The sequence below is a fragment of the Malus domestica genome, chromosome 01 (genome assembly GCF_042453785.1).
Source record: "Malus domestica chromosome 01, GDT2T_hap1".
Lineage (NCBI taxonomy): Eukaryota > Viridiplantae > Streptophyta > Magnoliopsida > Rosales > Rosaceae > Malus > Malus domestica.
Window position 1 is genome coordinate 31,485,424 of NC_091661.1, and position 20,027 is coordinate 31,505,450.

The window sequence follows — 20,027 nt, forward strand, 5'->3', positions numbered from 1 at the left end:
GTAACCCATGTATAATAATAGGTTAGATAATCCACCATATTGAGGATTCATAACCTATCATTTACAATCCTGTCTCATTTTAATTTGTTACAACCTATTCTAACTAACCTACCACACAGCCCCTAAAAGACATAACCAATTAATAACTTAGCAGGCACTACATGGACTCCTCTACTTTCCTTCATATAGCTGATAGCAACAATACTTTCCTCTACTTTACTTCAGAGCTAATAGCAACAGTACTTGTGTTGGTGTTAAGTCGTAGTCATTGAGACAAAAAAGCAACACCAAAATATACAAAGAACTAGCATACAATAAGCAACGATAATTAGACAGAATTGTACTATATAGACTTATGTGATATGTTGCCTACTCGTATGGAAGTAGACAATACCGCCTACCTTGACAGAATATCACTTGCGTAAATCATTAGAGTATATTATACTTACGCGACTCATCAAATAAAGTTTGTCTAGTGATTGATTGTACCATTGGATTTAACATTTTTAGGAATATGAAAATAAAAAAGGAACAAGACAAGTAAGGGGGGAATCGAGAGTAGAGAGGTTTGAAGATAAGAGTTCGTTTGGATGTGATTTTAAAATAATTAAAAATATTTTTTGTGAAAAATATAAGTAAATCCTATATAAAAATATAAGTACTTTTTAGAAGAAGCACAAACTAATGCTTATTGTAGAAAATACTTCAAATACTTTTGAAATTCAAAAATATTTTTTCTAAAAACGCTTTTAGTTATTTTAAAAAATATCTAAACGAGCTATAATTTATTATCTAATCTAACAAATCTACACCGTACTGTGAGAAGAAGAAGAAAGAAAAGAAAAAAAAAAAATTTTGCCCGCTCTCCGGTCTCCTATCATCTCACTCTTGCTCTCATTCTCTACTGAGAAAAACCAGAAGCGTTCATCTTCCTCTGCTCTTCCTTTCTCTCCACTCTTCATATCTCTCGCCGTGGAGCCAACAAACCAAGCAGCTAGTGACGGTCGACAAGCCTCAAACATGGCGGACGCGTATTGGAGGTACAGCGATGGTCGACAACCGCCGGCCTCGACGATGAATTCAGTCGTCGGAAAGCGTCCTCGCTCCGATTACGGTATGTTAAATTCCTCCAATTTCCGTTCTTTTTTGGGTTTCCTCTCTCCATTTTGCGTTTGTTTGATGCTTGATTAAATTAGGGTTCTTGGGATTTTAGTCTCTTACTGGCTGCTCTGAAAGCAGAATTGTTCAAGTACAAATACAAAATGAAAAATCTAAGATAAGAAATGTGAATAAAAAATGGGAATTTCAATAAGCTGACTTCCAAGTAGTCGAACTAGGTTTTCACTGGGCTGAGGAATTGAAATTTGGGATCTTTTGATCTATGTTGTATGTGGTTTAATCATTATTTGATATTTACGTGGTTAGGTTATTAAGGCATTTTTACAATTTTCGGATATGTATATTTGTTGCTTCTATGGTTATTTCTGAGATATAATTGCTTAGATTATATGATAAATTTGTATTCTTGTTAGTTTTCTGTGCTCTATTTGGTGTTATTTACGCGATTTTGAGTGTAAACCTTGTTCAAAGCATGCATATGAGAGTTAAAATGAGTATTACTAATCTTGTTATGCACATTTTTGAAGATTTTTCGATCTGTTGTACGCATTCATGAGGAGGGGTAGTCTATATATTTTGGACACCGTTTGTTGGTAATATCAGCAAGCAACGTGCTGGCTGGTCCCGGCTCCTAGATCATATTCGTTAGCAGTTTATGTTAAGTGTCAACATCCCCGGCGGCTGTTAATAATTATTTCAGCTCTAATAAATGCCCGGTTTGATTCAAGGATCAGCCTTTTATGCCGAGTTCTGTAAGCCTTGATAGGTGTACAGATTGTATTATACATGAGTTTTTTAATTGAAATTATTTGAAGATATGCTACCATGTAGGATCACTACAGTTACTCTATAAACTACTAAGGTGCTATCATTAAATGCGAAAGGAAAATTCAAGTGGTCGTGTTAGCATATGCAATATATTGAGATGTCGTTAGGTTGTCAGCAGTTTAACTTATTATTCACTTGTTTATAGCTTTATGTCACCATCTGCGTTTATAATCATATGCCTTCAAACATTGTTTCTTTATTTTCTCGTTTGGTATCCTGAAGTACATCCTTAATCTTTTAGATGCCCAGGGTGGTCATGACCTCCCTAACTATTATCCCCAAGAAGATGATAGAGGTTCTATCCGAGCAATTAGAGATACCGACTCCATAAATGCGTCGTATGATCGTTACCTGCGCAGTGCGGTACCTACTTTTCTCTTTCTGGAACCGTCACAATTTTTTACCATATGTTTTAAGTTTTGGGGGCTAATGTTACATGTAATGTTTCAGCAAATTTCATCATATAGCGGAGGGCAGTCTGCTAGAAACATGAGTGGGGGACCACCTGGTCGTGCTGTTGATGATCCACGCATGATGGGAATTGGGGGTGTTGACCCAGGGGCACCTGTTAAAGATAGGGTCTTAGGAATGGGAAGTGGACGGCCTGACGCTCCCCTTCCTCCTGGTGCTACCAGTACGCTATTTGTGGAGGGATTGCCTCCCAACTGTACTAGACGTGAAGTAGCTCGTATCCTTTAATTTTTTTAGGGGTTGCAGTTTTATTTCTCTTTTTATCATTACTTGCACTTTACCTTTTTAGAGTTTTCCCTTCACTTGGTTTCATAGATATCTTTAGGCCTTTCGTTGGCTACAAGGAAGTGAGACTCGTGAGCAAGGAATCGAGACATGTGAGTTTATCTTTTGCAAGGAATAGATTTAATTGTTAGTGATTGATGGATTCACAAATAATTAACCTGTGCAGCCTGGAGGAGATCCGCTGATACTTTGTTTTGTTGATTTTTTGAGTCCGGCCCATGCAGCAACTGCTATGGATGCATTGCAAGGTAAGCTTAATTTTTTATTTAATTTGTTGAAATTATAGCACCATAGTTTTGTTGCTTTTTCTTATGCCATTGTTGGAGGAGATGCATTTCCTAAAAAAAATTCTCCACTTCACAAGAAGATGGATTGGCAAATGATAAAAAGGATTTGCACCAATAGTATGGATTGTTGTTTGGCAGTTCTATGTAATTAACCAAAAGAGCCAATACGTTACCAAAGTTTACAAATGTATAGTAGAATGGGCAGACAAGATTGCTTTGCTTCAATTCATATGGAAACTTTGTACACAGGATTTGTGACTTTAAACCCCTTTTAACTTCCAAAGCTACTTTCAACCACTTCAAAGATTCCCAAACCCTTAGTTTTGTGGCATTTATTTTCTGTTTAAAGTGAGATAATTCACAATTCAAGGTGTGGGACTACGTTTTTTAAAGACGACGTGATTTTTGGGCCATTTTTATTGGATTTACGAGGTGAGCACAGATTACCGCTGCCCATAGGTCTTGGTTTCACCCGTGACTTTAAGTTAGAAGTTGCATGGTCAGCAAAGTCATCCAGTACCAGGACACCACAAACCAAACTTGTTAAATTGTTCCAAACACTGGAAGGGATTGCCTTCATGGTTCATTTGTTATCTTCCAAGGTTCTATGAAGGCCTTGAATCTGGTTGGTTTCTCGGGACGTGATTTTTCCCTTAATTAGTCAAGTAGGACTGCAAGACTGATGAGAATTTTTGTTTGGCCACTCTTGTAATTCCAGTCTATGAGTAGTGCTGGGGACAGTGGTGCTCTCAGTATAGTTATCTCATGTTTTAGCCTACACTTTTGTCTTTTGTTCCTGTTAGATGAAATCTCATTATGAGGTTTCCCTAGCGGTATTGTATACTTTATGTCAAGAGAGAAAGCTCATCACCTTCATTTTTGGAATGAGGGGAGACCCATTTTTACCATTCTGTCAATCTAGGGCGTGTGGCGAACCCAGGTTTGCGACTTAGGTGTGTTGAAAAGTGATGGGTGTTAAATATTTAAGATAACGGTTTAACGTCTTTATCTCATCTATCTGCTGATGCCCTCAATCGGCATTGAGAACGTACCCAGTTGTTACAGCGTAAATGGTCAAGCTCGATTTTGCAGGTTATAAATTCGATGAGCATGACCGTGACTCGGTCAATTTAAGGTTGCAATTCGCTCGCTATCCTGGTGCGAGGTCAGGTGGTGGGCACCGAGGGAAGCGTTGAATTATGCGGTTTTTCAGGTGATTCACACAATTTTCGATCGGTGCAACCGTTTATTATTCATGGCCGTTAGGTGCTGAGTTAAAACTAAAAAAATCACGCTAAACCGTCGAACGACTCTTCTCTGTAGGACTTGCTTGATTCGGGAGGTTGTGATAATGAGGGGCGATACAGCAAACTTGCAGTTTCGAGAATTAAAGGCGCATAGTTAGGACCAACTCGCTTGGGTGGTTCCCTCTAATTCTAGAGTGCTTTTCTGTTTAGACACCTGCAGACTTTATTTCTTTTACTTTGATTTGAACTGTTCCGTTTCGTTACCAGTATGATTACTTACGGATATTTTGCCATGCGTTTGCTAGAAAATGTAAACTTAAATAAGTTGAACATGTTGAAGTCTCCTTGCATTTGCATATGCTCTGGGATTAGGGTCTAGGTTTGATATTTATTCGGTGATGAAGTGCGGTGACTGTTGTAGGTTTCGTTTTGTATTGACAGTAACTGGCTTTTGTGGTAACTGTTGTAGGTCTCGTTTTATATTGAAAATAACTGGCTTTTTCTGTGTTGTTGCTCATTTTTTTTCTCAAAGATGTCATGAATTTTGTTTGTCGTAAGAGTCAGTACACTATGTACCAAATTATCGCTGCATGGAAGCATTCTTGCTTTTGGTTTTCAAGTTTTTTGACTGGGTTTGGGTTGAATTGTAGATGGACCTAATCCTAACATGATTCGATTGTGATGTACTAGAGTCTACCCTAGAATCGAAGAATTAACATGATATCGGAAGATTTGTCGTAAGGGATGTTTTTGGATTTCACTTTCCTACACTACTGGGGAGGCAGCTACTGTAATTAGGTGCATATTAGGGCTTGATTCTTTTACTAACATCATACTCTCCTATTTTGTTTCTCTTCCCTTTTCATGGGGTGATATTCTAATAATCTCCGGGGAGGACGAGGAAGTTCGGTGCAAGTTGAGCACACTGCACCGAACTTCCGGTCCTCCTCCCCGTAGCATGCCTAGAGTGAGAGTGAGAGTCAATGACTCAATGGCATACCCTTTAACTCTGTAGAGTGAGAGTCAATGACTCATTGGCATGGTAGCACGCGTTCATTGTAGTCTAGGCATTATCCAGTTGGAAATTTATGGTTTCATATTTTCTTGCATTTCCACAAGGTCCTATCTTGTCATCGGCTAATAAATGTTGAAGACAGAGAAAAGAACGACAATCGTGATCTTTTTCCACGGATTCATTAAGCATTGCTTTTGCTTCACCGCTGCGGGAACTGCCAAAGTTGGGGTTGGTCTTCTGTAAGAGAATTGAGGCACCTTTGCTCTTGTGGTTTTGAACGAGCAAAATAATGAACTTTCTGTTTGCTGCAATTGCCGTCCCCATGATCAAACCCCTCTCAGGATGGTAAATCTTGCACTTGCCATGTTGTTTGACAATTGCAAGACCCTTTTCTTGCAGCTGCCAATACAAAGTAAATTGTTCTTTAAATCTGGTACATAAAACACCCCAATGATTACATTGACTTCCATGACAACATTCCCTTTCCCTAGCACAGCCAAGCTCGAGTTGTTCCCCAATTTTGTTTGATCATCAATTGTTGTCTTCCTCTGTGCATCAATGAGATTCGTCCCTTCTGCTGCTGCAAAGATCCCAGCCTTCACTCTTCACCAAGCCCCAATATTCCTTGAAGCGCAAGAAATTCTCCATGAACACCATCAAACTTTGGGATTGCAGGTTGCATAAAGCTGCTTTCAGGCCATGTGTGGCTGCTGAACGATAAAACTAGCTCCTGAGTTACATGCTTTGATCAGGCCCCGTGATGGGGCTCTAATACCAGATGTTAGAATCGAGAATGAACACTTGATAAAACTAGTAGATAAATGTTTGATTTGCACTCAATAGTTGGAAGAATTTCTATTAATGAATTCAAGAGCAACAATGGCGTTAAACAGCCTTACAAAGAACTGAAAGTTGAAAGTACAGCTCACATTTTAACAACCCTAATTACGTGGTACACGACTAAAGTTGGAAACAAACTAAACAACTTGAACCACTACTTGAAACAAGCCATAGAAACTAGGAAACCCAACCCTAACGGCTAGGAAACCAAAACAACTTCAACGGTGTAGTTTCTGTTCTCTTATTATTTCAATGCCTCTTTTCATGTCCTTGATCGTAAGCGTAAACCCTTCGACTTTTGTGCAGCACATAACACTCTTGGTAGAGCGAGAGGTCGTCCCTTCATAGAATGCCCGTGCTCGAACAAGTTCTTCTCTGTAAAAATCACCTTTATGAAATAACCGGTTACTTGTAGGTGTGCAGGTCATCACTGTCCCTTGCGTGATGAGTAATATCTCTTCAAATTGTTCCCCCTTTGGATCAATATAGGTGTTCGCCTCAAGAATCACGGGCTTAAGATAATCACAGAATGCTTCAAACTCCTTTTCTTTCATATTATGAAGCTCCGTAGCCTAGAGGAAGACACAAGTATACGAGAAATATAAAGAGCAAGTCCAACGAAAATGTATTGTCCAGAATTGAACTAGGCCTGCTATGGCCGTGAGCATTCAAGCATAGGTTACCATTTTTAATACAAAATCTTACTCTTTTTAGTGTATCTAGGCAGAGACGGCGCTTGATATTAACCCTATCTTTCCAGGGAAGAATATCGTTGATAGTTATTATGTTGATGTCTTTATCCGCTTTCAATTCGTTTAATGCACATGTCATGATCCTTTCTTTCAAATCCAAAGGGAGGCCATTCTCATCTAACCATGATGCTATCTGAGGATTTCTCTTATTCCTCATTTCCCTCAACTTTCTGTTCTCCTTTGATAATTCAGCTGTCGACTGGGCATGCATCTGTTCCACAACATGTTGGTTTTAGTATTTTCTATACAAAAATTAATAAATTAACTTTCTTTGCCAACTTGAAAGGTTTTGTTCAATTGGAACTTTTATTCGAAGACTCGGTAGTGAGTACCAACCTGCACAATTGCATTGAGATATATCAAAACGAATAGCATGCCGATAACATTAATAAGAATCGCAAAGAGGTCTTCCCATGCATAGCTGCTAGTCTGGAGATTTTGCCCAAAAGAGCTGCAAAAAAGAAACAGAAAACCCTAAATTCATTGAGCTCAAGCAAGTCATATCACTTCTCTTTGGAAAATAATAATAGCAATAATGAAGAACGAACCTTAAATTTCGTAAGCCCCACCAAAAACAGTGCAAGAATTTCTGTGGAAAATCTGTTGAGCTCAAGATACCAGATTGAATGGCATCAAGAAATATACCGAAATCAAAAGACGTTGCGGTTGGTGGATTTGCATGACATAGATTATTTAGAAGCGTGACATTTCTCATGAATGTATCCTTGTCCTCACAATAAAAACCTCCAAGTTCACAACCATTTTCATTTCGACAAGCATACTTCCAGCAATCCATCAATCGTTGAAATGAAAGAAAGTACCAAAGAGCTCCGAAAACCTAAAGGGATGAAAATGACGTTAGAAGCTGCATGAAAATTTACAAACGTTCTACCATATTTATGTCAGAAAATACGTTAATAAACTCATAGAATGATAAAAATAAACTAATTAAGTAGTAAGGAATAGTTATTTAGTACTACGGTTTAATGATATTCTTCTTCACTTGTAAGTGAGAGGTCTTATGTTCGATTCTCGCTAAAGACAAATTTGAACCACATTATTATGCTAGCCCATTTAGTCCACTCCCCTATCCTTGTAGATAATATCGTATCTTCAAAAAGTAGTAAGGAATAAGACTTACATGACTAGCAAGAATGAACTCAAAGATTATGAAAACGCCACGAATCCAGAATTTGCCAACACCCTTAAACCATTTTATAGGAGTGTCTTGGGTTATATGCTCACGCAATTGATAAATGCGTCCAACCCGGACCACGTATTGCAGCACAAGAAGAGAGTTCACCATCATTCTATAAGAACCCGGGAGCCTTATTATTTTTGTGAACGAGAGAATAACAACCTGTAAAAACCATAATGGATTCTTAAGCCAACAATTAAACGACAATGTTGAATCAATTAGGAATCAATATCGGTCCTAGTTAGTAGTAATTAATATAGTTCAGAAAGGGAAAGGTTGATCTCTGACTTGTGGAACAGGAGCAACAGCCAAAACAACAATTGGCAACCATTGCTTAATAATCCTCCAACGATTAAAACGATCCTCAAGAACATTCCAGATAATGTCATATGCGTAAAAGATATCTGTGAGGAATCGCAAATAAAGAGCCGTAACTTTCAACTTTCTGTCCAATCTGGTACACTTGATGTCTATGTTGACTATAGGAATGTATAAAAATAAAGGATCCACTGATACCGCAAACCCACAGATTAGTATCAACACAGCACTCCAAACTTGACAAAATTCCCCATTCGGATTTAAGAGTCTTCTAAATGTTGGTCCAAAACGCCACCTTTCCTTAATCGCTACTCTCCGTTGTATCCATTCTGCACGTTCTCTTCCAAAACGCCAGCTTTCCTTAATCCCTTCTCTCGGTTGTCTCCTTTCTGCCCATTCTCTTACAGGGGACGTAACACTAGAAACATCAAAGTTTACCAGCCAGGAACAAAAACACAATAAATTTCAATATTTCACTAATAACCCGAAGCAGTAAGCATAATATATTTGCATATTGGCAGTGATTTATTTGTGTATCTGGTTTACGAAACTAACCTCTTCGTCGGATTCAACTTTTCCAAAGGAATCGGGTTTGCACGCTCCCCTGTAGTTGCCGCAGGATTCGGATTTGCACTACTGGACAGAACACAAGAAACATCAAAGTTTACCAACCAGGAACAAAAACACAATAAATTTCAATATTTCACTAATAAACCTCAGCAGTAAGCATAATATATTTGCTTATGGCAGATTGATTTATTTGTATATCTGGTTTACGAAACTAACCTCGGACTTTCAATTATCCCTCTCTCAACGGAAATCGTTATCTCAGAGGAGCTTAGTGGATCCATGTATAACCCAAAGGAGCTTTCTCGACGTATACCTCAAGAGTTCTGCTGGTACAGTTGATACCTGCAAAGATGGAACAATATAGTTCATGAAAATTACGAACTACTACGTTCTAGGCCATGCATGACCAGTAATACCTCAAATCAACGCGGCCTCAGATTGGGAAGCGTTCTTAGAGTGGAAATTAGCAAACGAAGAGTCCCCTTTTAAAGAAAACAAGTAATGAAGTCCAATCAAAATATTAAGTTTCGGAGAAATTTACCGCTTATAAATTTGTTCTTTCCGATTACAGTTATCTAGTTTAATATTATTTCAACCTGGCAACTATATCCTGGAAACCTACTAGCGGAAAAATTAAGGGAACTTTCATGAAAAGAGTTTAAACTAAGTTTATTTTAATAAAAAATTCATGCTATAACTTTATTTAATTAAAAAGACTTAAATTTTAATGAAAAACCCGTGAATTTTAATAAAAAGGACAAAAGAACTTACATTTTAATGAAAAAGACATAATTTTAATAAAAATGACAAAAAATCTGACACGCGGACTCACGGTACACTGTTTATGAAACTTACCACACTGTTTATGAAATTTACTACACTGTTTATGAAAACTTGCGATACTGTTTATGAAACTTACGACACTATTTATGAAAATTTACTACAAAGAGTTCCTCAAGAACCATACAGCTTATTTAATCTCCCATGATTGCTGCATGAGATACCCAGTTGTTCCTCCCTTCTTTTCAGGGCCGTCTCTGAGATTTCAGGGCCCTGTGCCAAATTTATAAAAGAGGCTCTTCTTAAGACAACCAAAAAAAAAAAAAATTAATTGAACAAAGTATTGATGCTAAAAAGCAATATTGAAACAAACTTTAAAACTCAAACTAATCATCGGTTTCTAAATATCATTAAATGTAAAGAAAGGTACAAAAATAACCATATTATTAAATAATCAACAATTAGTTCAATCCTAAGAAACCAAATAAACAAAACTTTAAAAAGTCTAGCATTGAAGTTTCACTTAAAGATGCTTCTTCGTGCATTCTTTGCTGCAAAATCATCAATTAAACCTTCATAATCAATTTTGTGTAAAAAACCACTTTCAATCGATATCAAAGCAAGTCCATTTAACCTTTCCTGCAACATAGTTGATCGCAAGTATGATTTTAATAACTTTAACTTTGAGAAACTTCTTTCCACAGATGCAACGGTAACAAGTACAGTCAACCAAATTCTGTACGCAGTGCTTGCAGTCGCGCATCCTCTTCAAATAGTTCAATATGTCAATTGATGTCTTCATTTCTTTCGGCAAAGGCTCTTGTAAAAGCTTCAACTCTACAAATAATGCATCCCCATCAACATCAAAGAACTCACATTTCTTGAGAAAGTTTTGAAGGCGGTCACAACAATCTTTCAATTTATCATTGTCCATCGAATTCAACCTTTCTGAAATGAACAAAAACCCAAATATATCATCATATGCTTGATATTCTTCAAATCTTCTCTTCAATGAACCAATAGCTTGATCTATTATATATAAGAAGTAATGAACCCTAAAAGATTCATCCGCTGATTGTTCAGTTGATTAGGATGATTCGTCATCACTCTCATCAAAGTGTCTCTTTCTACGAACTTGACGCTTTTCCGGAAACACGGAATCAATTTCCATTTCAATAGCAAGTTTTTTAGCATTAATCATGTCCTCTGCAAACCCAGTTTCTCTATACTTTTCAAAATAAGCAATCAATCCCTGCACTTGTTCTATAGCAACATTAATACATATGTCTTTAGATTGCAAGTCTTTGCTAACCTCATTAATAGCAGCCAATACTTCGTACCAAATAGTCATGCCCAATAAAAATTCAAAATTCCCAATTTCATTTGTTGCCAAAGATTTAGTTGCACCTCTTGTTACTAAGTTATTGTCACTTTCTGCTAGTTGGAGTAAAGTTTTTTTTATTTGTACAGGTTATGATTGAATTGTTTTAACACTCACAACATGGCTTTCCCATCGTGTGGCCAACAATGATTTGAGAGTCATTCATTTTATATTTTCTTTCAGAATCTGCCATCGTTTTGTAGAATTAGCGAACAAGCTATAAATACGTTGTACTGTTCCAAAAAAAGTCTTTAGTTTTGCCACAAGAGTTTGCCATATCACAAAGAGTTAAGTTGAGACTATGGCAACCGCATGGAGTATACATTGCCCTATGATTTATATCCAAAAGCCTCTTCTGTAAACCTTGGTGTCTCCCTTTCATATTTGATCCATTATCATATCCTTGCCCTCTCACATCATCAATATCAAGATCAAAAGCTTTTAATAGATTCTGTAACTCTTCAAACAATCCTTGTCCAGATGTGTTATTCACATTCAGATACTGCAAAAAATATTCTTCTACTTTTACTGGAGTACTATTCACATCCACACGTCTTAAGATCAAAGTCATCTGTTCTTGGTGGCTAATATTAGGAGTACAATCAAGTATCACAGTAAAATATTTAGCTTCTTTTATTTTCTGAATGATTGCAGCTTTGATTTCACAAAATATCAACAATATCAATTCATTCTGGATGGTATGACTAAGATAATGGTAACGAATCTCATTTTTTTGAAAACGTTGAAGATGTTTCTTTATCGGTGGATCAGATTCAGCCATCATTTGAACAAGGCCCATAAAATTTCCATTGCTTTCTTCATAAAGCGTATCGTTTGTTCCACGAAATGCCAAAGTCTATTTAGCTAGATATTTCACAATGGAAATCAACATTCGTAGTAACTCCCTCCAATGCCCTTTTTCTTTCTTGATTTGGTTCTGCACATCTTTGTCAATTGTTTCATTTTTTTTCCAATCAAAGACGCAAATCAATCCAAGTGGTCATGTTCGAGATGTGATCAGAACTGATTTCATGCTCTTTAAGCCTCACACTGAGATGTGTCCAATCTTTGTAGCCCTCATTTGCTAATTGACCTTTGAGATGCCCTTTCTTAAACAATTTGCAACAAAAACAGAACACTTTATCAATATCTTTTGAATGCACTAGCCAATCTCTATCATGTTTCTCTCTATTGGACAAGTATCAAATGTAAAAGGCTGCATTAAAACGCCTATTAAACTGATCTTTAGGACCTTTCTCAATTGATAGATCTCTTACAGGATCTTTTTCTACTAACAAATCAATCCATTTGGGATCAAGACTATCCCAAATTTGAGGATCATAAACGTTCGAGGGAATGGACTCACTCGGTTGTCCAGTGAAGACATTATGAGCATCATCATAATTATCAATCTCTTCAAGAATGTCATCAATTTCATCATGGCCCAAATCATCAACTAATTTCTCATTGTCAATGTGTTGTTCATTAACTAAATCATCCACCGAACTTTGTGGTTCTTTTTCTTTAACAAAAAACCTATCAATAGCTCATTTTTTAGACTGAGTCAACTGTTCAACCCTTCTTTTTCTTTGATGCTTCAAGTAGCCAGATGAATATTTTCTAGTAAGTGTCATCTTTTATATCTCAAACAAGATCACAATTAAATTATAATAAGTATGAACAATAAAACCTGATAGTCCGCAATGTGTGTGCGTCTAGTATTTTTTGCGATTGCTCCCTCTTGTTGTGATGATTACTTGATTAATTTCTATGAGTTTTGCCCTGAAAAGTATACAAGAAAAAAATTCATTATAGATGAGAAATACCTAAATTTTCAAATTTCAACTTCATATACTTAAATTTATAAATTACTTACTTTAATCGAAGTCTGCATCATTTTGATCACTTGAACTGTCTTCGTAATTTGAAAATTTCTATTCAATTGGATGAAATTATGAACTAGGGTTTAGTGGTTTGTGGGGGGAAAAAGCAGTGGAGAGAGAACTCGGATGCAATGGGAGGGATGAGGCGTCAAAGGAAAAAAAAAAGACTCTTAAGTCTCTGATTAGACTTTAGCGTGAAAAATAAGGAAAAAAGTGAGATATAGTTTTATAAAATATATAATTTCATAAGGAATTGATGGGTGTGTGGGATTATAGGCATGTAGCCAGTAGTATTGTGGGCCTACTCCTATTATATATATTATATCTATTGTGTTGGTTAGATTTTTATATGATATTTTTATATAACTACATTTAATATAAAATTATTCTGGGGGCCCCTCAAATTTTGGGACCCTATGCAAAGGAACCTATCAGACTCCTCCAAAGCCGGCACTGGGTTTGAGATCTCGTCGGAGTCACTACACCGTGACTGCACAGTGTCGAGGGATGAGAATGAGTGAGAGTGGGATGTGAAGGAGAAAAGGAAAGGGTCCTGGTGGCAGCAATGGTGGTGTGATGGTTGTAGTGTGTGTGCTGGTTGCATCAGAGGGAAGAGAACCGAGAGAGATATATAGACAGACACTAGTACATAACAGCATATTTACCACGTCAATTCCATCACGGGCATCAACAACTCGTGGTAGAAACTATTCAATTACCACGGTCAAGTGTCGCTCGTGGTAGATAACATTAATCCACCACGGTTAGATTCCGGCCCGTTGTTAAAAGTGAATAATCTACAACGGTTTTTAATTCCGTGATGGAATATCAAAACCACCACGCGATATGCTCGTAGTGGTTACTTCAAACGACCACACCGCCTTTTGAAAATTCACCACGCCATCGGCCCGTGGTGGATGTTTTTATGTTTTTTTTTAAATATATTTAGAATCATTATATTATTGATTATTTATTACTATATTGATTATTGATTGCAACAAAAAATTTCTTTCATAATTTATTATTTATTATTATATTTGAAATACTACACTTTTGTTTAACTTTTAAATCCGATAATATCCAATAGTCCTAATTAAAAGTGATGCGGAGAATTTCAATCAATAAATGACATGGTTACAAATAATGATAAATAAAATCTACAAAACGTGGGAGGGAGGCAAGGAGACCTCCATTGCTTTTGTGACTACCCAGAACACCCAAATTTTGGTTTGTCTTCATTGCGATTTGACCAAAACAAATAAAAAGTGATAATTACAATTCAAGAACTATGTAAAATAAAAATAGAACTATATATTTAAAATTTAAGATATCAAAATTTTACCATAATTACAACATAAAAACTTCTATGTATAATTTTATTTAAATTTATTAGCCCATTAGTGGGTGTTGCGCCGTATCAGAGTCCCAATATACTTTTAGTTTTATGGCTATAAGAGAGTCCCAATGATGATATAATTGTAAAACAACTAACATATAATAAAGGTTAATATAATTTTTATTGGAAAGAAAACTTAATTAAAAACCCACTAAGCGAGGAAACTGCCGTTCAAGTTCCCACCAGTTGCTTGCAGTTATATTTGGTTATCCCCTCAATCCTTCTCTTCACATCCTTCTTTTTTTCTAGGACGCAAAAGATTATTCACTGATCTCTCTATATAAATTTGGTATGAATTGAGTGGTCTTGTAGTTGCATTTGGCTCTTTTGCGATACTCTCACGATCTCTCAAGCTCTCAGCCCTCTCACTATCTCTTTCTCTCAGTGAGTTTGATTTGGATTGTCTTTCTCTTTCAGGTTGGAATCTCGGTTTCAGACTATATAGTCTTGATTCTGGTATGTCAGTTTCGTAGGGTTTCTTTCTACGAATTTTCTTGGTGTTATTTCATCATTTTTCCGCAAATTTCAACCCTATCTATTCTCCATAAGTTCTCTCGTTGTTTAGGGTTTTTTCGTTTTTTCTATGTTTTACTTCATCACTAATTGCTAATATTGTTGGAGGATTTTTTGTAATCGGAGCTATTCCAATTAGTACGCTGGCTTTTTTTTTTTTTTTGTCATTTGTTATCACTGATGATTTATAATGTAATTGTTGTTTTGGGATTTTGAGGAGGTGCGTTGATGATGTGCCATCAATGTCAGAGGAACAACAAGGATTGGGTAGTTCGCTGTAAAGAGTGTAAGAGGAAACGATTTTGTATTCCTGATCTGCTATATATTGCTTTAATATTTCTGATTATAACTTACTAAAGATCGATGTTGGGTTCGTAGAATCCAGTAAATGATATTTGATTTGGTTTCAAAAGGAGAAAGGGGTTACAATTTACATTCTTATCTGGTTGGTGATAGAATAATGTGCATTTGGTCTTGAAAACTTCTTGAATGGAGGATGCTGTATCTAGTACAATTGCTTGGCTATCAAAGTACGTTCGAGTTGGAGAGTAATTTTAGTTCGTACTTACACTAGAAAATGGTACTTTGACACTACATAGATAGTACTTTATGACTTCTGTTTATGTATTCATTAGGCACTACATGGATAGTACTTTATGACTTCCGTTTATGTATTCATTTGGAAACTCAAGTATTTTTAAATTATGTTATAATATTATCAAGTATTTTTTATGTGCTTATTATATTGTAGTAAATATGCAATTTTGTTGGTTATTCTATACTAAAATATATAAATACAGATATATATATATATATATATATATTTGTTAAATAATTTTTTTTTAATTTTGGAAAATAATTTATCACGGGCATTAGCTATGGTTAACTAGTAATCGACAACGGTCATAGCACGTGGTGTTAGATCTCAATCTACCACGGGTACAATTCGTGGTTATATTGCAGTTGACAACGGGCATAGCTCGTGGTAGAAAATGAGACTTTTTATCACATCCATAATACTAACGGGCACAGTGTCCGTGGTGGATTGCAATTTATCACGGGCATTAGATGTGGTTAATTAGTAATCGACAACGGTCATAGCACGTGGTGTTAGATCTCAATCTACCACGGGTACAATTCGTGGTTATATTGCAGTTGACAATGGGCATAGCTCGTGGTAGAAAATGAGACTTTTTATCACATCCAGAATACTAACGGGCACAGTGTCCGTGGTGGATTGCAATTTATCACGGGCATTCACCGTGATAGATGAGCTTTTTTCTTCTAGTGAGAGAGAGATAGAGCACGGGGGAGGAGAAAGGAAAAGGCTCCAAATAAAAGGTGCCACATGTCACCTATGTAGTGGTCCAAAAAGGTTAGATATTTCCATTACAAATTTACCAAAACGCCGCCACGTTTAAAAAAAAAAAATTCGTTACAAGTCATTACAAGTTATGGCAAGGTTGGTGACAATTCTTTTGGATTGCAAGATTTGTTATGGAGCATGAATTTACTATTTCAAGAATAAGAAAATATCCAAGTATTTTTTCGTTGACCTTCCACCTTCCTTCTGTTTCCTTCCACATTCATTCCACCTTCCTTCTATTTCCTTCCACCTTCCACCTTTTCTCCCTGGTTCCTTCCTTCCACCTTTTCTCCCTGGTTCCTTCCTTCCACCTTCCTTCCACATTCCTTCCACCTTTTCTCCCTGGTTCCTTCCTTCCACCTTCCTTCCACCTTTTCTCCCTGGTTCCTTCCTTCCACATTCCTTCCACCTTCCTTCTATTTCCTTCCACCTTCCACCTTCCACCTCATTCCTTCCACCTTTTCTACTTGGTTCCTTCCTTCCACCTTCCTTCCACATTCCTTCCACCTTCCTTCCACCTTTTCTCCCTGGTTCCTTCCTTCCACCTTCCTTCTGTTTCATTCCTTCCATCTTTTCCCTGGTTCCTTCCTTCCACCTTTTCCCCCTGTTTCCTTCCTCATTTTCCCATTTTTTCGCTTTCCCCTTCCTTCCACCTCCACGCTCCTCAATCCGAATCAGCTTTGTCCTTCATCGACTCTGCAATCTGGATCGGCTTTCACCGCAATTATACAAGTTGATACCGTTTGATTTATTCAATCCGCCAACTGACTACAAAAAAATCTCAATTCATAATGCACTGAAAAGATAAGAAGTAAGCAAAATAGATTATGACTATCCTAGTATATTTTAAAACTCCCAACACTTAGATACAAAAAGCTACATAGACGAGGTTGTACGAGCACATAAAAATTTAGAAACTACTTCCTTGGCAGTGGATAAGAAACCACTTTCTAAATAAAAAGCCGAGTTACCAGCTTCCAACCATTAAAAAGAGGTGTGTGAGAAGATAAAAATTGTGTGAGGATCACTTTCCTAACATTTTTGGTAGAGCGAGAGAAGGTCCTTTTATTTGATGCCCAAGCTTGGAGAAGTTCTTCTCCATAAAAATCACCTTTCTGAAAGCACTCATCACCAACAGTATAACCAGTGCTTGAAGAACCCCTTCCATCATCACTTGTAGTTGTGTAGGTCCTCACTGTCCCTTGTGTGATGAATAACATCTTATCAAATGGTTCCCCCTTTCGAATAATAAAGGTGTCCACCTTATAAATCACGGGTTTATAAGATCCTCGCAGAATGCTTCAAACTCCTTCTCATTCACATTTTGAAGCATCGAAACCTAGAGGAAGACGCATATATACGAGAAATATAAAGAGCAAGTCCAACGAAAATTTATTGTGCTGGGTTGAATTAGGCCTGCTATGCCCGTGAGAGTTCAAGCATAAGTTACTTTTGTTTATACAAAAGCTTACTCTTTTTAGTGTATTTAAGCAGAGATGACGCTTGGCATCAATTAAATATTTCCAGGGAAGAATAGAGTGGATATTTTTTATATCGATATTTTCATTCGCTCTCAATTCGTATAATGCAAATGTCATGATCTTCTCTTTCAAATCCCAAGGGAGGTCATTCTCATATAACCGTGATGCTATCTGTAGACTTCCCTTCTTCTTCATTTCCATCAAGTTCCAGAAGTATTTTCTATACTAAAAATAATAAATTAACTTTCTTTACCAAGTTGAAAGATTCTGTTCGATTGGAACTTTTATACGAAGACTCGGTAGTCAGTACCCACCTGCAAAATTGCATTGACAAATATCAAAACGAATAGCATGCCGATAACAGAAATTTATGGTTTCATATTTTATGAGTGGTCATATCTTGCCATAACTGTGTCGTTAACCCGTCCCCCGCAAGGTCCTTTCTTGTCGTCAGCTATAAACGTCGAAGACAAAGAAAAGAATGACGATCATGATCTTTTTCCACGGATTCATTCAACTTTGCTTTTGCTTCACCGCTGCCGGAAGCAGACTGCAGTGACTGTTCAAAAGGGATGGTTGTGGTAATGGCGTATTCACCAAGCTTATCAGACATGGATGTTTTGATTTTCCCCCAACCCCAACTTCAGAAGTGATGGATTTGTCCCAAAACCTGTATTGTGGCACATACAATACATGCAATTTTTGTCGAGTACACACACTGACACAAATTCAACAGTCTTCTGTCACACAGTTTTAGCTGTTCGATCAGATCTAACGGTTAAATGTGTTAGACACTGAATGCCTGTGGGTACTTGAGAAACATGGGTGGTTCAATTATCTAACAAATATTGGTTGATTGACCCAAAAAAAAAAATGACACCTCGACAAATATAAATAATAACAATAAATTAACCTAATTCTGTGAGATCGAATGTAATTTAATCAAATCACGTAGGGTACTTGTAGCTTCAGTTGGCAGAGAAATTTTTTAGTGTGCCGGAAACACGGTTCAATATACCAATTGTCACAATACAATTAGTAGAATTTTCTTTTTAAGTTTCTGACCAATTGTATTATTACACTTGGTACCAAACGTATTCCATGGTGAAGAACATTTTCATTTTGATTGGGATCTTTGTTTTGAATCCCCTTTATTTCTAAGTTCTAACACAAAAATTGAAAATCGAAAATTGAAATGGCTATCAAACAGGAAAACAGGTCACGGATTATGGAAAAAACATGAACGGACTTCTATATCTGATCTCAAACATCAGAATCCGACTTTTCACAGGAATTCGTTAACGAATAATGACTATAAATATATACAAATCAATAAAAAAATAAGAAGATTGTTTGCTAAGCACACCCAATTGAGCAAGCACCTTGGCAGCCAGAGATTTCATATCACTATCTTTCTTCTGAGCAATATATATCCACTAATGCCGTATGTGCTGAAGTTCCATACTTCAGATTCAACTAATGCCATATGTGCTGAAGTTCCATACTTCGGATTCAACTCATTAACCCAAAAAATCATTTCCAAAGCCTTGAGAGATTTTCCATGCAAACTGGGAACTTGTGAACTCAGTAATTTTATCATCGAGCACTTTGCCGCCATGCTCTATTCCTTAGTCATCAAGCAACGTCAAAAGCGCATCGAGAGAAGCTTCACAAGCTCCGAAATCTTCCTACCCAAGCAATCTCACAAGGGGTTCTACAGCATTGGCCTTTACTAGGCAGAATGAAGATTCTACTGTACAGATGCCTTGGTGTGCAAGGCAGCCAAGTTCCGGTGCAGAGAAGCAGCCCTGGAAAACTGCACGCTTCTTAATCGGCTTGCTCAAGCTTTTGGAGCTTTCTGATAGCTGTTTAAGCGAAATGGCAGTGTATTGTTTTGTCAAAGAAGTTCCAGAAGGTAGTAGCTCCACCAGCACTGGTATAATACCGGCTTCAGCTACTTTTCTCTGCCATTCCTGATTTGTCGGAACTGTGAAATTAATGGCGAAGAGCTCCAACAGCATTCTCGGTTACCCGCCTTCTGCACAAGGCATCTCAGTTCCCATCAGTTAGACAATTGCAGATGATTTCAACTGCCTCAGCATCTAGAAGCCACCGCGCCATCTGCGCGTCCTTTGGAAGATTAGCAATGATCCCCATTGCAGCAGCTATCTCCTCCACATCATTAGAACTTTTTACAATCCTTAGCAAGGTCTCGACGCACCTTTGACTATGTGCTCCAAGAAAGTGCTGTCATTGCCGTCTTCTGTCAAGGAAAAGAGCAGATTCATGGCATTTGC

At 37.1% G+C, this 20,027-nt stretch overlaps 4 protein-coding genes across 5 annotated transcripts; 1 reads left to right on the forward strand and 3 right to left on the reverse strand.

The window, feature by feature from the left end:
- The first annotated feature begins 676 nt into the window (after positions 1-676).
- On the forward strand, positions 677-4,754 carry LOC103406591 (RNA-binding protein 2-like). The gene is made up of 7 exons (XM_008345580.4): positions 677-1,114; positions 2,189-2,310; positions 2,398-2,635; positions 2,734-2,795; positions 2,870-2,951; positions 4,083-4,203; positions 4,314-4,754. Exons 1-6 carry the CDS (start codon positions 1,021-1,023, stop codon positions 4,184-4,186), a joined length of 702 nt encoding a protein of 233 aa, XP_008343802.1. The 5' UTR covers positions 677-1,020; the 3' UTR covers positions 4,187-4,203; positions 4,314-4,754.
- Positions 4,755-6,092: 1,338 nt separating this feature from the next.
- Positions 6,093-9,448, reverse strand: LOC103406590 (cyclic nucleotide-gated ion channel 1-like). Of its 2 annotated transcripts, none has more exons than XM_029104743.2 (9): positions 9,347-9,448; positions 9,147-9,272; positions 8,916-8,993; positions 8,331-8,778; positions 7,986-8,204; positions 7,393-7,682; positions 7,181-7,295; positions 6,798-7,055; positions 6,093-6,664 (listed from the first exon to the last, which is right to left on the reverse strand). In XM_029104743.2, exons 2-9 carry the CDS (start codon positions 9,209-9,211, stop codon positions 6,311-6,313), a joined length of 1,827 nt encoding a protein of 608 aa, XP_028960576.1. In that variant the 5' UTR covers positions 9,212-9,272; positions 9,347-9,448; the 3' UTR covers positions 6,093-6,310. The 2 variants fall into 2 exon arrangements, with proteins under 2 accessions (XP_028960576.1, XP_008343800.1); XM_008345578.4 differs by having other exon boundaries at positions 8,916-8,996.
- An 866-nt stretch (positions 9,449-10,314) lies between these two features.
- LOC114826492 (uncharacterized) lies at positions 10,315-11,662 on the reverse strand. The gene is made up of 4 exons (XM_070814194.1): positions 11,455-11,662; positions 11,209-11,277; positions 10,846-11,042; positions 10,315-10,716 (listed from the first exon to the last, which is right to left on the reverse strand). Exons 1-4 carry the CDS (start codon positions 11,660-11,662, stop codon positions 10,315-10,317), a joined length of 876 nt encoding a protein of 291 aa, XP_070670295.1.
- Positions 11,663-16,396: 4,734 nt separating this feature from the next.
- Positions 16,397-16,819, reverse strand: LOC139192304 (uncharacterized). The gene has a single exon (XM_070814220.1). The coding sequence runs from the start codon at positions 16,817-16,819 to the stop codon at positions 16,397-16,399; it is 423 nt and encodes a 140-aa protein (XP_070670321.1).
- Positions 16,820-20,027: the final 3,208 nt, after the last annotated feature.